Genomic DNA, 14,553 nt, shown 5'->3' with positions numbered 1-14,553 from the left:
GTATTGACAAACAGCAAAAATCCAAACGGGTTTTGTTTAATTTGAAAAAGGATAGTATTCACTCTTTGCAATGTCAACAGAGATGTGGATCTAGACCTACCTCAGGATCAAGAATACCTAGTCCAAGCTCAGAGAAGGCTTTTCTGAATTGCACTTACACCACCTCAAGAGAAAGAGCACACACACTTAATGTCTCAGGGAAATAACCTTATCTGCTTACCCTCCAGCATGTTTATTTGTTATTTCTTTCCTTAGAATCTGTGGTTTAGATTAAATGACTTGTTCAAGTCTTTGTACTATAAGCTGCCCAAAATACTTCACATCTGTTCTCCCTCTGCTTAGTGATTAATAACATCCCCTGACCTGCATGCCAAAATATGCATGGCAAGATCCAGGACTTTTTGAGCTAAGCAGGATCTTGCTGTTGTGCTGACAAATGGTGTCATAGCACTAGCAGCCAGCACACTCATGCAGTCCTTTTCCTGCCTTGGGGTACTCTGTGGGAGCAGGAACATGCCCACTGTGGTGCACTTTCCAAGGCACAGAGCTCCCCCAGATTCTTCTGCGAGTTTCGTGAACTAAGGCTGTGGCCCACATAAACCTCTTTTTCAGGCAATGCCCAGAAAAGCATGATGACAACATGGGAGGGGTCTTGCACGTTAAATCACAGTCTGGGCATGGATGCAGGCAATTAAGCAAAGATATACAAATTTGCATCCTGCTGTACTAAATGGGAAAAAATGAGGTTTACAGAATTCAGGATGGAATACGTTATGCCTTGAAAATTCATTTTTGTCTTCATTTACTATAGAAAGATTATGGATGAGTAGACTGTATTGAAGCTTCATTTTTGTGTACTGATGCTTGATAATGAGTTCCATTGTGAATGGGAGCATTGTAAGGTTATGACTGTGGGAACAATTTGGGTAGAAGAAAATATGGCAGATATCAGTGAGATCTTAAGTGAGAATATGGATATTAAATAAATCGTTCCTGTGATGAGTGCTGAGAGTGCTGACTTAAAACTAAAATGGAGAGAATCTCCATTTTCTTCAGTTTTTGTCCCATACCAGTTAAGAACTGTCCTGTTTGCTGCTGGACTAGAAGTCATGGACAGGAACAATGAAGCCCAAATGATAAATCTGAAGTACCATGTTGCCATATACCACAGCCTTTGCCTTATTCTCCTGCTGTACAACTTAGGGCGAAAAACAGATTAAAGAAAAGCCTTTGGGAGATAATAACTTCAAAGGTTTCCTTTAAAGTTAGACTTGCAAGAATTTCATTTTAAGGCTGAATTTCACTGTATTCCTTTAGAGGGAAGATATTTCAGCTTTCATAAAAGAAATATATAGTTTTGAGGTACTGTGTAGTTCAGTCTTGCAGATGGAATGAAATATGGATAAACAGCATAATGAACATTTTGTGAAAGCATAGGTCTTCACTATAGGCTGTGATAATTTCCCATGCAATGTTGATTCATATCCTGTATTTTGGCCTCATGCTGGGATGAAACTTATAAAACCATCTCCTTTACTATTTATATGCTCCCATGGAAATGCAGCCTGGGTGTGCAGGAAGTTAAGATGTGCTCCAGTAAGTCTAGGCTGAGGAGTATGTATAGAACTTACTCTGACTTTGCTTCTTAAGAAATGAAATCCAAGTCTTCAGATCAAAATAATATGAATCAATGCTAGAAGACACATAGAGCAAACTTCTGTCTAGCATTTTCATTTTGAGATTTACCTCCTAAAATAAAAAGATTATATTCTTTATCCTCATATTTGCTGAAGCATCTATTAAAATCTTCACTGTCTGCAGATGCTTTAAAAAGCTTCTTTTTATCTGAGTAAGACCTTGTTGTCAATAAGTTTCACAGGTTTCTGTGTCTCCTAATCCATAAGGATCTGATTTCGTTTTTTTCTCTTGCTCTCTTATCATCCACCACTGTGGAAAGCCCATTTCTATCCCCTCAACTGTCATGAAGCCATCTCTGTTCCAGTGTGGACAAGCTCAGCTCTCCCAGCCCCTTTTCCCAGGTGCTCCAGCCCCCAACATCTTGCTGGCTCTAATGAGTTGGATCCAGTTTGTCAATCTGTCTTGCACTGAGGACCCCCAAAGTGGATGTGGATCTGAGTCTAACAAGTGTTGAGCAGGGGGTGATTGGCACTTCCCTGGCCTCTGTTCATACATCCAGAATGTCATTGCCATCTTTATTCCCAGGACTCATTGCTGGCTGACATTTACTGCCCAGCAAGACCCCGAGGGTCTCAAAGAGCCACTCTTCAGGAATTTTGCTGTACCAGTTCCAGATAAATTCTTTCCCAGGGACAGGACCTCACAGATGTCCTTACTGAATTTCATTAGCTTCCAATTCATCCTGCTTGTACAAGTCACTCAGGATGGCAGCCCAGCCCTAGAGCAAATTGACAATTGACCTGTCTCCCCCATTAGGTATCAACTTTAGGTTGATGCAGGTGCAGATATTGTTATCAAGAAAAACACCCCACACATTTTGTTATAAAAGAAAGATACATTTTAAAATTCTAGATTATTTTTACAGACTGTATTTTAAAAAGTGTTAACTGCTCAGTACACATTGTATACACTGAGAATGCTGTATTTCGGTAGGAGAAGGTAAATGTGCATAGGAAACAGGCAAAAGGAGAGGCAGGTTAAGATAGAGAATAATGCTCTTCAGTGCAGGTAAAAAAAATGACCCAAACAAACTGGAAAAGTTAGTTTTCTCAGAGAGAATAGTTAAGAGATGAACAGAAGAGCATTAAACTGCAATTAGCTAAAGCATTACCCCTTTCCATGCTCATTATTTCTGTTGCCTTCACTCTCAAGCTCTTTAAGAGGAAACTGATATAATTGCAACTGCTGTTATTATTTCAGCTTTATAAAATAAAGTTTTATGGAGTATCTCCCAGGAGTAGGATAGTTTCAGGCTATTGGCAGATTACTCATTTGTGATAAGAAACAATTTAGTAGTGATCTTCTCTTCAGCTAAACATAGCATATACACTTTGTACACTGTGTCTGTAAACAGGGTGTGGAGCACAGAGAAATTGTTTAATATTCCTAGTTTCCTTGCCAACTTAAAATTACAGTGATTATGAGCACATACTTACTTAAGCAGAAATAAATATTTCTGGTGATTAAAATAGCAGAAAGGGGGGAGACCACAAGCAGGATTTGATGCATATGGTAACTCAATTCAATTGGAAGAAACATCTGTTACTCTATAAAAAGAAGGGTAAAGACATCAAGACATGGCTAAAGAATGTCTAAGTCTGGTTATTCTATCTAAACTTTATGTGTATGATACACTTATGCAGATTATGCAGATTACCCATATATGTCAGTGGAAAACACACACAAAAAATTTGAGCAGCATAATATATTTTTCCTCAAACATGGCCCTTTTCTCAAGGAAGAGAAACCTTTAACAGACATTTGATATGCAATTCTTACATATTTGCTTTCCAAAGTAATCCTTTATTCTGGTCATCTGTGTGTAGCAGGAGTATCCTGTTGTTCTTTATCCTGAACTGGAAGGCAGACTCACTTTTTATTTCCAATTTATTTTTTAAAAAACATAATTGAACAGGCTATAAGGGACAGTGACATAAATCATTTTAGGTTAAATGGGTGCTAAATATTACAACCCTTATGAGTGAGATAATAAATATGTATGCAGCCCTATTTTAGAGATGAAAACAATAGTACATACTTATATACCCTTCAGAGGAAGGTGGAGGACCTACAAAAGACATGCTGTTAAAGGTAGGTTTTCTTCCTGAAAAAAGACAGCAACTTTTGAATTTTCAGACCATTTTTGTTATGTATTTCATTTTGATTGTAAACAAAGATGCCTGATTAATATAATTTAACCCTTTAAAAACAAACAAACTGCACTCAGACTTATTTATGTCTCTTACCTGAAAAGAATAGTAGTGAGTACTCCATTGTAATAGTTCTAATACAAATTATATATTAGGTTTTCAGAGAAAGCCTGCTGAGAGAGACAGGACTAAAACTATAACCAATTCTCCCTGCAGCTACTTCTTTCAGTGTGTTTAATATTTCTGATTGCAGTAAAAATTTCAGATTAGAATTGCCACAGTGACCTCTGCAATTATATATTTTTATGTTTATTTCCAAGTTATGCTTTGAAAAAGGTTCTAAGTAGGACTGATTAGAATTGAATGTTTGAATTCCTGAATATTTTAGATGAAAAATCTTCGGCCTGCCATTTGATATACCAAATGTCATCTCTGCCCCATGTATGTCACTCTGTGAAATGAAGTGTAACACGTCAGTATCTTTTGTTACCTCTGAAGTTCAGAAAGTTAATGACTGACACATATGCATGAATTCAGGATTAAGGATGCAAAGAAAGGATGTTACTTCAGTGCACACATTTTCCCTTAAAAACTGTCACTGAAACAACACCCTGATTTCATATCCATGGAACATCATTTGGCTTAAACTTCCAGTTTCTCAGTTTAATAATGAAAGATAATGCAAGGTTTAGCTGCTGGTAGTTGGAGGGGACCTGTTGGAGCTGCCCAGGGATCAGGTTATAATCTCTTTTCTCTGGACATTTTAGAATTGGAGAAATTACATTCTGACCTCTGTGCTACCAAATTGATCTGCAAATCATATTCCATCTCAAATGGTTATGAATTAAGGATAAGTGACTGTAAGACAGTTACTATAGGGTTCACCCTCTGTAAAAATTGCTGTTCACATCTAAAGCAGACACCTACTATCTACTGAGGACAGAAGCTGGCTATATAGAAAATGACTTCTCGAAAGCAGAAGGCATTTTCTCCTGCTGCAATTGCATGCATTATCACTCTTCAGTATTCAGTGTTGGGATAACTGTCTAGAAAGTTCTCCTGAACTGTAGAGCACACACAACCACTTCAACTAATTATTAACTTTAATATGGCATTTTTTGAAGGCCTGATGACTGGAAAATATTTGGAGAGTTCCAGTGACTTAAGAGTTACAGAAGGCTTTAGAGGAGACTTTTGAATAGCAGTGTTTCCTGGATTCTTCATTTGTTACTTAAGAATAAAAATTCTATTATGCAGTTTTTAGAAGTGGGTCTAATTTTGAAATTCATGTTCAACTTCTCTTCTGTGGTACTTTGTATTAATTCCCAATTAATGAAAATACCAGTGAAGCTGGGTATGGTAAGTGTAAATCAGTGAAAAGGGATGAAAAGTTGGTAACAGTAGGCCAGACAATCAGTGAGTAGCTAGAACTATTGGGAGAAAGTAAGAAACTGTAATTTAATTCCAAAATAAATATGCTAAGTCTTATTAATGGGAAACTGTCAGTCATATGCAAAAACGGCTTTTATATTCAGAACAGAATATATTTCACTTTTTTAAAGAAGCAGGTTAAGGCATTCCAGTCTTAAAAGATTGAAAGCAAAATATCTTTTCCTGCATATGTATCTAGGAAGAATATAAAAATATAAAAATCATATATACTACTACTAATGTGTCTTAAAAGTCACATTACAAAGTCAAAAACTCAGAATCTAGTTTATCACATGGTAGAGATTTCCTCTGGAGTTTCGTTGCTGTATATCATCATACTCATCAAGAGTATCAAATAGATCTGAGCACAGCAATTTTTAGACAGTTTGAGTAGTGCCTGCCTTTTCTTTTAATCCTATTGACATTGAATATTTATGGAGTAGGTTGCTGTCTGGTGTGCACAGTTTCAGGACCCAGACGATACTCTGGACCAAGCTATAAGCAGTACTTTGCATTTCTAGTCCAATTGCTACTCCTCAGCTAAGACAAGAGAAATTCCCTTCTTCCCTGTGTGCATCTGACTCACTCAGGGACCCAGCCTGAAATTCTGAAGTGTGATGTATCACTTTTGTTGCAGTCTCTATTTTAATGTCTTCATATAACCTTGTGAAGTTCAGCAAGGCCAAGTGAAGGTTCTGCATCTGGGTCAGGGCAATCCCAGTATTAATACAGACTGGTGGATGAGTGGATTGAGACCATCCCTCTGAAGAAGGACTTGGGAATACTGGTAGATGAAAAGTTAGACATGAGCCAGCAATGTGTACTTGCAGCCAAAGACAGACAACCATACTCTGGGATGCATCAATGAAAAAGTGGCCAGCAGGTCAATGCAGGTGATTCCTGCTCTGCTCTGGTGAGAGCCCACCTGCAGTGTCACATCCAGCTCTGGTGTCCTAAGAAAAAAAAGGACATGGATGTCTTGGAATGAGTCCAGAGGAGGGCCGCAAAAATGACCAAAGGACTGGAGCACCTCTCCTATGAAGACAGGCTGAGAGAGTTGGGTTGTTCCACCTAGAAAAGGGAAGATCTTGTTGTGACCTTTGATACATAAATGGGGCCTATAAGAAAGATGGAGAGAGACATCCTACCAAGGCCTGTTGTTATGACAACAGTCATTGGTTATGAACCAAAAGTGACTGTATTTGATATAAGGAAGAAATTCTTCACAGTGAAAGTGTTGAGAGACTGAAACAGGCTGCTCAGAGAAGCTGTGGCTGCCCCATCCCTGGAAGTGTTCAAGGCCAGGTTGGATGGAGCTTTATGCAGCCTGGTCTAGTGGAAGGTATCTCTGTCCATGCCAGGGGAACTGAAACTAGATAATCTTGAAATGTCCCAACAAAAACCATTCCATGAATTTATGACTCCATACAAGTGGACCAAATGCAAATGCCATGAACAGTCTGAATTACAAGAGCTCATTGAACTTTTGGAAGATTTGTCAAATCTGATTTTGAAGAAAGATGGAACCAAGGTTAAAGATTGGTAGAGGTACTAATAATTAAAATCTCAGCTTCAATGCTTAGCTGGAGAAAATCCTAGAAGTGACTGAAAACGGAGTTACACAATGATTAATCATTAGACAGGCCTGTCTCATCACATCCAGTTTAAACTACCAGGTCAGTCTAAGTAGTCGTAGTCCTTCCCCTGCTTCTCCAATATTGCTGTCAGATGAGCTCCATAGGGACAAGCATTTTAAAGAGTAATAGCATTATTATAATTTTTATTTTTATATAAAGATGAATATGAGGCAGCTTCAGTCCCATTTTTCTGGAAGTACAGTACATTCAGTGTGTAATTTAGTTGGAATTTAGTTGTTAAATTACAGCTATGGAAATTTCCAAGGGGGAAGAAGCTAACAAAATAAGCAGTTTTGTCTGAACACTGTAGGAACAGTATATGATGCCACATCTATGAAACCAACTTTAGTGGAAAAGCAATTCTGAAATTAGGCCATTCAACAAGAAGCAGAATTTGTATTTAATTTTTGTATTTGACATCATAGACTAAGCTCTTTCTGTAGTAACTCCTTTGAGTCTATTCCTACTGATGTTTATTCATGATTTTAAAGAATGACAATGGATTTCTGCTTATGCTTCCTTCCAATTTAGAGCATTTTTAAACATCTAATTCTTCCAGACTGTCTTTTTAACTTCTGATACTTCTTTTCACTGTGCTTGTTTGGTTTTTTGCTCAGTTTCTACATTTTTCACCAGCCACTGCAATATTCTTGCCCCTCCATTTATCTTTGGAAAAACAAGCTCCTAAACTGCAGGGCATTGGTAGTGTCTGCTTCTTATGGACAGACACCCTGAGATACCGCAAACAGGCAGGCAGCAGTATTGATTGCTCTGACATGTTTTGTTCTATATATATACAAGTACTATTAGGAGCTTTCAAAGCTGTTGAAGGAACTCTAATGGCTGTCTCAGCTCAGGAGAAGCCTTTGACTTCTTATCTATATTTACATCCTCCTGCACAATTAGCCAGAAAGGTTAAGGTGGCAAATTTCACAATGGGCTTGCAGCAGATTATTTGGTGGTGCGAAGTGTTTGCTCGACCTGTTCTAGATTCATGCTCTGGGTTCATGCTGACTATTTAGGTACTATTTGTATTGAGATACTATTTCCAGTTTATCAAGACTGGAAATTAATCTGAGAAGATCCAGGCATACTACTTAGTAGATTGTCTGCAGAGAGATGAATCAACAATATTTATTATCTGAATAACTCCTTTCTCAGAGCTTTCTTTCTTCCCACCCTAGTCTTTGTTGAAGCATTTTCTGGCATTCCTGTAGTGTTGTTTGCAGGGTGAAAGTCAGATTAGTTATGTCACAAAACCTAAACTAATCCTTGAGGCCTGCTTGGGCTCATGTTAATGGATTTTGTGTGAGAATGTTACAGATGTGTGAGCAAACAGACTGCAAAACACAATGCTGTAAATAAAGCTGCAGGCCTTGAGGGCTGCAGTGTTTCTCAGGCTGCCTTTATCCAGAGGCAGAGGGCTTCTGCAATTCATTTTGTTCCCACTTCCTGCTGGGGGCAGCTCTTTTTAAAGCAAATCAGGATAAGAGAGCAGTAAGGCCTGCCTGAAAAGACCAGAGGGGTCCGTCTGCTGAACTTCCTGCCTGCAGGTAGGAAATGCAGAGTAAGACAGCCTGCATGGTAGACAGAGACATCAGACCTTATTTGAAAATAAGGGACAAAGATTCAGGCAAAAGTCTGTAGCAATAGCATCTGTTAATAAATTATACTAGGAAGAGCTACCTGCTAATGAGAAGTTAGATAGACTTCACTGTTTTTTATAGTGATGTTTTGCTTTTTCTAATTCTCTTCCTGATATAATTTTCTAGCATATCAAGTACTAATTATGAATTATAATTATGTGGCACTACTCTTACCCAACAGCAACTCAGCCAGGATAGTATGAAATGAAACTCCAAGTGATTTCTCATTTAGGAGAATGCAATTTTCTGTGTTACTGCTGTGGGAGAATGTTGCCATATCTCAGCTGATGCCCTACACTGTTCTGGACAATCTTCTTTGGTTATTAGGTGATAAACCACTGTGCTGTTCCTTGTCGGGTTTCCACTGTACCTGTTTGCAGACTCAGGTAATTATGTTCTTTTGTCTAATTGCTTATTTATGGATGTTTTGCTCACATGTTCATTTGATTGCAGCCCTAATGGCAGGGTTCCCCTCTCGTTATCACACCATAACACCGGGTTTGTCTGATTGCTGCAGGTGGAAACAATAGGTGATGCGTACTGCGTTGCAGCAGGGCTCCATAAGAAAAGCCTTAGTCATGCCAAAGCCATTGCCCTGATGGCACTGAAGATGATGGAGCTTTCAGAAGAGGTTCTTACTCCAGATGGAAGCCCGATTAAGGTAACCCCTTTGCTCTTTATTCTCAGCTAGTCAGTGATGCATGAATCTGATTCATTTTGTTGTGTTCTGTGCCAGGGAGTTTACACTTGTGCATGGTATCCACAGATCTCTGCAGCTCTGATGGGCCACAGGCCTCTTCTCCAAATCAGTGTGAACCTGCATAAAAGAGGAGTCTGTGGTCTGCCTGCTCTTTCTCATTGTTAATGTGCTTCCTTCCCATGCTATGCCGTTTCTGTCCCCAGCTTTGGTACAGGGAGGGAAAAACAGATGTCCTTTTGTAACATTTTCAAGTTCCTCTGCTGTTCTGCTTCTTTTGGTCCTATAACAACATATTCAAAAGAATACCCTTCTGAAAAAATATGTTGGTCTATGCATCTTGAAAAAAATTCTATTAAAGCTTCACATGAACATTCATTGAACACAAAATAAGCATTAAAAAACTGAAGATACCAGAAGACATAGCATTTTCAGTTTTGATATAAAACTATTTCAAACAGATGTTAATTTAATCCTACTAAAATATATTTTTTTGGATTGATTTTATTTGCTTTTCCAATAACTATAGGCAATTAATATTTGCTGACTATACTGGTACATGCTGGGAGAGTGTCTTCCAGAGCCACTTTGTATTTTCACTTTATTTTGAGTCATTGTTTTAATTGTAGGGAAATTTTGAAGGTGTATGTTTTACTCTGAGACTCACTTTTTGTGATGGTTTTCATTATCACGCATTATTTTTCAGAAAATTCCTCTTACTTTCACTGTCTGCATAAGAAAACCTGTAAAAGAAAGACTATAAAGACATTGCAGAGGAAATATGTATAGAATAAAATGATGGGAATAACTAAATATTTTCAAAAAGTGCTAATAAACATCCTTTAGAATTCAGAAGGAAAAAAATAATTTCATCATACTTAAACTGAAAGTAGAGGTACTGAGAAGCTCATCATAATTTCTTAATTGTTTTGTCTTCAGTTTTAGGTTTCATAGATTTCAGGGCAGGAAGGATGGTGATATTGTAGAATGTTCTTACCTTGGTACCTAACCTGGAAGCTGTGCTTAAAAATAAAGCTTATCTTTCATAGAGGCCTATTCTGATTTGTTTTAAAATTTATTAAAATCAGGGTTCCTCACAGGTGGATATATTTACCCTGTAAACTGTTAGGATATATACATATGGATATATTTACCCTGTAAACAATAAGGACTTTTGGAGAAGTCTACTTTAGTTTGTCCTAGTTTAGATGTCGTCTCTAGGATGAAATGAATCACTGCCTAAAAATGTGTACTTTTTCAGTTTTCTGTAAGGGAAATCTATGTACTGAACCTAAATGTAGATGTCTATGTTGCGAGCTTCTACGCTCTGTCACATGAGTACTCCTACAAGTGGCAAGGAATGCATAGTTTTTCCTAGTGGCTGTGTCAATGATCATCACAGTTAAAAACATACTCATAATTTCTAAATTCAGTCGGCATGACTTTTTCCTTCCAGATAATGTTAAATTGGCTAGCGTGATCTCTATTTTTGTTAGTCGGCAGTTTCTTACATTAAAAAAAAAAAACATGAAGGGGCCCATTGTGCCACAGATTCCCCTCAGCAATTGTTCCATGTGCATTAAAATGTCTTAAAGCAGCATCAGGGGAAGTTCAGATTGGATATAAGGAAGATGTGGTCAAGCACTCGAACAAGGTTCTCAGGAGAGTCATCATGGACCCAAGCCTGTATTGGTTTAAGTGCTTGGACAGCTCTTAAGTATATGACTTAACTTTTAGGTTGCCCTGTGTGAATGTTTATGGAATATGTATTTTTAAAATTAGTTTGATAGATAAATTTTGTTGTCATCTTAATGCTAAATTCACCAGAATGCAAGGATTTATTTTTTGCGATTCTTGAAATATTCATCCCTGTGATAGCAGTGGGTATCTTATTAAGTGACACTTCCAGTCTCAAATAGTTAGGATAAAAAGGTGAATGAATAAATTAAAAAAAATACCATATCACATAAATATTTAGGATAAGATTTTTAAGTGCATTAGTAGATGATTAAGCAAGGCTTGTTACGTGGGTACACAGTTACCATATGAAGGTATTCATTGTAGTGATCAGAAAAATAAATTGTTTGTACAACTATGTAGACTCTATGGAAAATCTGCCCCTTAGAGCAGTGCTAGTGTGGGCAGTGAGCACCACTCAGGGTGGTGGCCAGGTGTATGAAGCAGGTCTGTATCCAGGTGATGCTCCCTGCTCTGAGTCAGAGCTCATAGCACGCTGATGTAGAGAGCATCATGGTGTGCAGCTGACACCTACTCAGGCATTCGGCACTTCCAGCAGAGCCAGGGGCAGCACAAATGCATGAGCAGGATGGGGACTCTGTGCCAGCACTCCTTTTACCTGTGTGAGCAGCCTGGGACTTGAAGGGTAATGAGAATCTGTTATTTTGCAGAAAGAGAGAGCAAGCTGTATTATAACAGAATCCACAAATCCTATCATCAGCGTTGTAACACAGCTTGCCCTCTTAAAAACAAATATTTGTAACAGAAAATGGGCTGAACTTGCCCTGTGAGTGATGGAGGAGGCTTCAGGTCCCTGTGTGATTTTTTTAAATTCATGTCTACTGGAGGCAAAATCCCGTTACTTTAGAATGAGCTAAGGCCTTAGTACAAAAGAGGGACTTTTACTTCAGACACTTCATGTAGAATTCCATATACATTTTTATCCTTTCAGCATAAAATTTTACTTTGGAAGCACTCTTTTGATTTATATTCTGTACAACTATTTATATGTAGTGCTTTATGACTTTAGTCTGAAAATATTGATCTAAAATTGCCTCCTACATTTAAGTGAGTGTTACTTGAGTTAAGGATGTACTTCGTACTTTACCACTTTTTTTTAGATAAAGAGGAATTACATTAAAATTAATAGCTAGAGATAATACTGTAAGAGGAATTCTTGATGGAATTGACCTTCAGTGAAAGGTTGCAGTGCAGACATGGAATTCTTAGAGAATATTATTACTTGGATAAATTTTTATCATGCTTCAAAGCTTACCTAATTAATCAGTGTGTGGTATATATCCCAAAGAAAGAGAAAGCTCTCCTTTTCAGTTTTTTTCCAAAGGGCTGCTGTGACAGAACATACCTAGTTTCTACTAATGAGATTTCCCCAGAGAAAATTATCTGCTTATTTTTGTGGTGTATGAAGGTTTATGTAATAGGGTCATGAAGAGATAAGAACTGGGAACTCAGAGGAAAAGTAAGCGATTTACTTGAAGCTGCTGAAATTAACTAAATTATTTAGATTAATTGTGTGCAGGTGTTCGTCTAAAACATAATGGTTGAGCCCTACCACAGCAATTTGAAACACATTTCAAGATGTTTTGCTACAGCAGAAAAATTCCATCTATATTTGAAATTATTTATGTTACCATAGCATGAGAATTAGACCTGTAAATACTATAATCTCAGGCTGAAGCAAATACATGCCCCTACCTTTCTTTTTGCTCACTTTCTAATGACTAGTTTGTGAAATACTCTAAACAGAGTAGTGCTGAACATTTCTAGCTGATATTGGCTTCAATGTGATTAATTTATTCTCAGGTGAGGTAGATGGGACCTTGTGTTTGCATGGCAAATAATCTGGTATTTGGCTCAGTTGTTTCTTTATTATCAAGATAGAGTACTTGACACACTTGAAACTTCTAACCTTTGGATGTGCATTGCCATAACTATTTTATTATTGGATTTGTAGGCTGCACTCAGTGTAGGCACTAACATCATCTAATTTCAAACACTGACAGTGTGAACAGGTATGCCAAAACTTGTTACTGTAGCTCCCTCTTAAATGAAGAGAGTAAATTTAGTCTGTATTCATCTGAAATGCTTGCAGTGTCTATAATATAATGAAATAAATGAGTTAATATTTGTCAGGTAAGTCCTACCTCAAGAGTGAACAGGTTAATGACCTTGCAGGATGGATGATCCCACTGGAAGGAGCTGAACTGAAATAGAGGTTTACAACTTTGGTCAGTCACAGCTTTTCCATTTGAATTCTAGCTGTGATCCAGACTTTCTATGCTTCAACTTTCCATATATAGTTGACAAATAAAGCTTTATGGGTAGAACCGTTATTTTAGCATGTCTAAGGTGTATGACCTTACAGCCATGCAGCTGCATTAGTTTTCGTTTATGTTGTCTATTTAAATACCTGTGATCATGGCAACTGAAACAATGAAAGCCTGAGTTTGATAAAACTCTAATCTCTGCTTGCCAAGTGGTAAATTTTAACTAGCATGAACTCTGACTTGTGAGTAAGGGCACAGAAGAGTCAAAAGGGCTCTGTAGATTTTAATGGCTTATGGCCACAGTGAGTGACACACTTTTCTAAATAACATGGAAATGGACAATGAATTTTAGAGTGCATAGCATCTTCTGCTGGTTTATTAAGTATTCCCCTTTGTATTTCAGTGATATGCCACTTGGGTCCAGGACCCACGTAGGAAGTGCCAACATTTATTTGTATAAATGGGATTTCTATTTTCTAAGTGAAGGGGCTATTCCCAAGAACAATGAGAGAGAGCAGCAAGTATCGTCTGTGTAATCCTTTTCAGTGTTTCTTGCCTTGCTTATTATTCAGGTTGCGGTGTGCTGGTTTTGTAACACTTTAATGATTCTATCCAAATGTACATCTTTACATAAGCAGCAAAAGGTTGTCTGGTGTTTTAAGTTGTGAAGGGCTGACTGCTGATGTAGGCATTCTCATCAGTCCTGTGTGAAAAGCTGCTGCGTTACTGCAATGCTCCTTGCTCCATCTGTGGTCTCCTAGCAACTTCGCCTTATTCCTAATGTCTACATCAGACTCTGGAAGGTATATAATATCCTACTTCAGCCTGCAGAACTGGAAATTAAAAATAGCCTTGTGTTGAAAGAAAAAATCAGAAACAGTTTCACAAAATAAACCTTTGCATTAAGAGACTTTGAAAAGCTTGTAGTTTCATAGGTTTACCAGCATTAGAGCATCATGACAATTTTGGGGAGCATTCAGAGCTGCATGTCAGGGAAGCTTGGTATTTTTTCTTGACAGCATGCTTGGGAGATGGTGAGACAAAGCCAGCCCTGGTGATGATTCCCTGGACGTGGGAGAGTTCATGATTGCACTTCCTCAGTTTGGCCCAGTGCCTTTGGAAATGTAAGCCGAGAGGAGCTGATTGAAGCACATTTCCCCAGGAATGTGGGAAATTGCAAGTTTTGTTAGACTGCTCTAAGGGAAAATTCACTTTCCTCAGCCCTCCAGTCATTTTCACTCAACTGCTTCCTTTTGTGTGATTTTAATA

General features: G+C 37.9%; 1 protein-coding gene across 1 annotated transcript in view; it reads left to right on the top strand.

The window, feature by feature from the left end:
* The window catches only part of GUCY1A2 (guanylate cyclase 1 soluble subunit alpha 2), a 136,294-nt gene that overhangs the window by 82,932 nt on the left and 38,809 nt on the right, over positions 1 to 14,553 (top strand). Inside the window, exon 6 of the mRNA XM_021529359.2 lies at positions 9,080 to 9,223. Within this exon, the coding sequence (XP_021385034.1) occupies positions 9,080 to 9,223 (144 nt within the window). The remainder of the gene's footprint in view (positions 1 to 9,079; positions 9,224 to 14,553) is intronic.

Source organism: Lonchura striata, chromosome 2, assembly GCF_046129695.1.
Source record: "Lonchura striata isolate bLonStr1 chromosome 2, bLonStr1.mat, whole genome shotgun sequence".
NCBI lineage: Eukaryota > Metazoa > Chordata > Aves > Passeriformes > Estrildidae > Lonchura > Lonchura striata.
The sequence above is the reverse complement of the archived record's forward strand: the minus strand, read 5'-3'. Positions and strand labels throughout refer to the sequence as shown.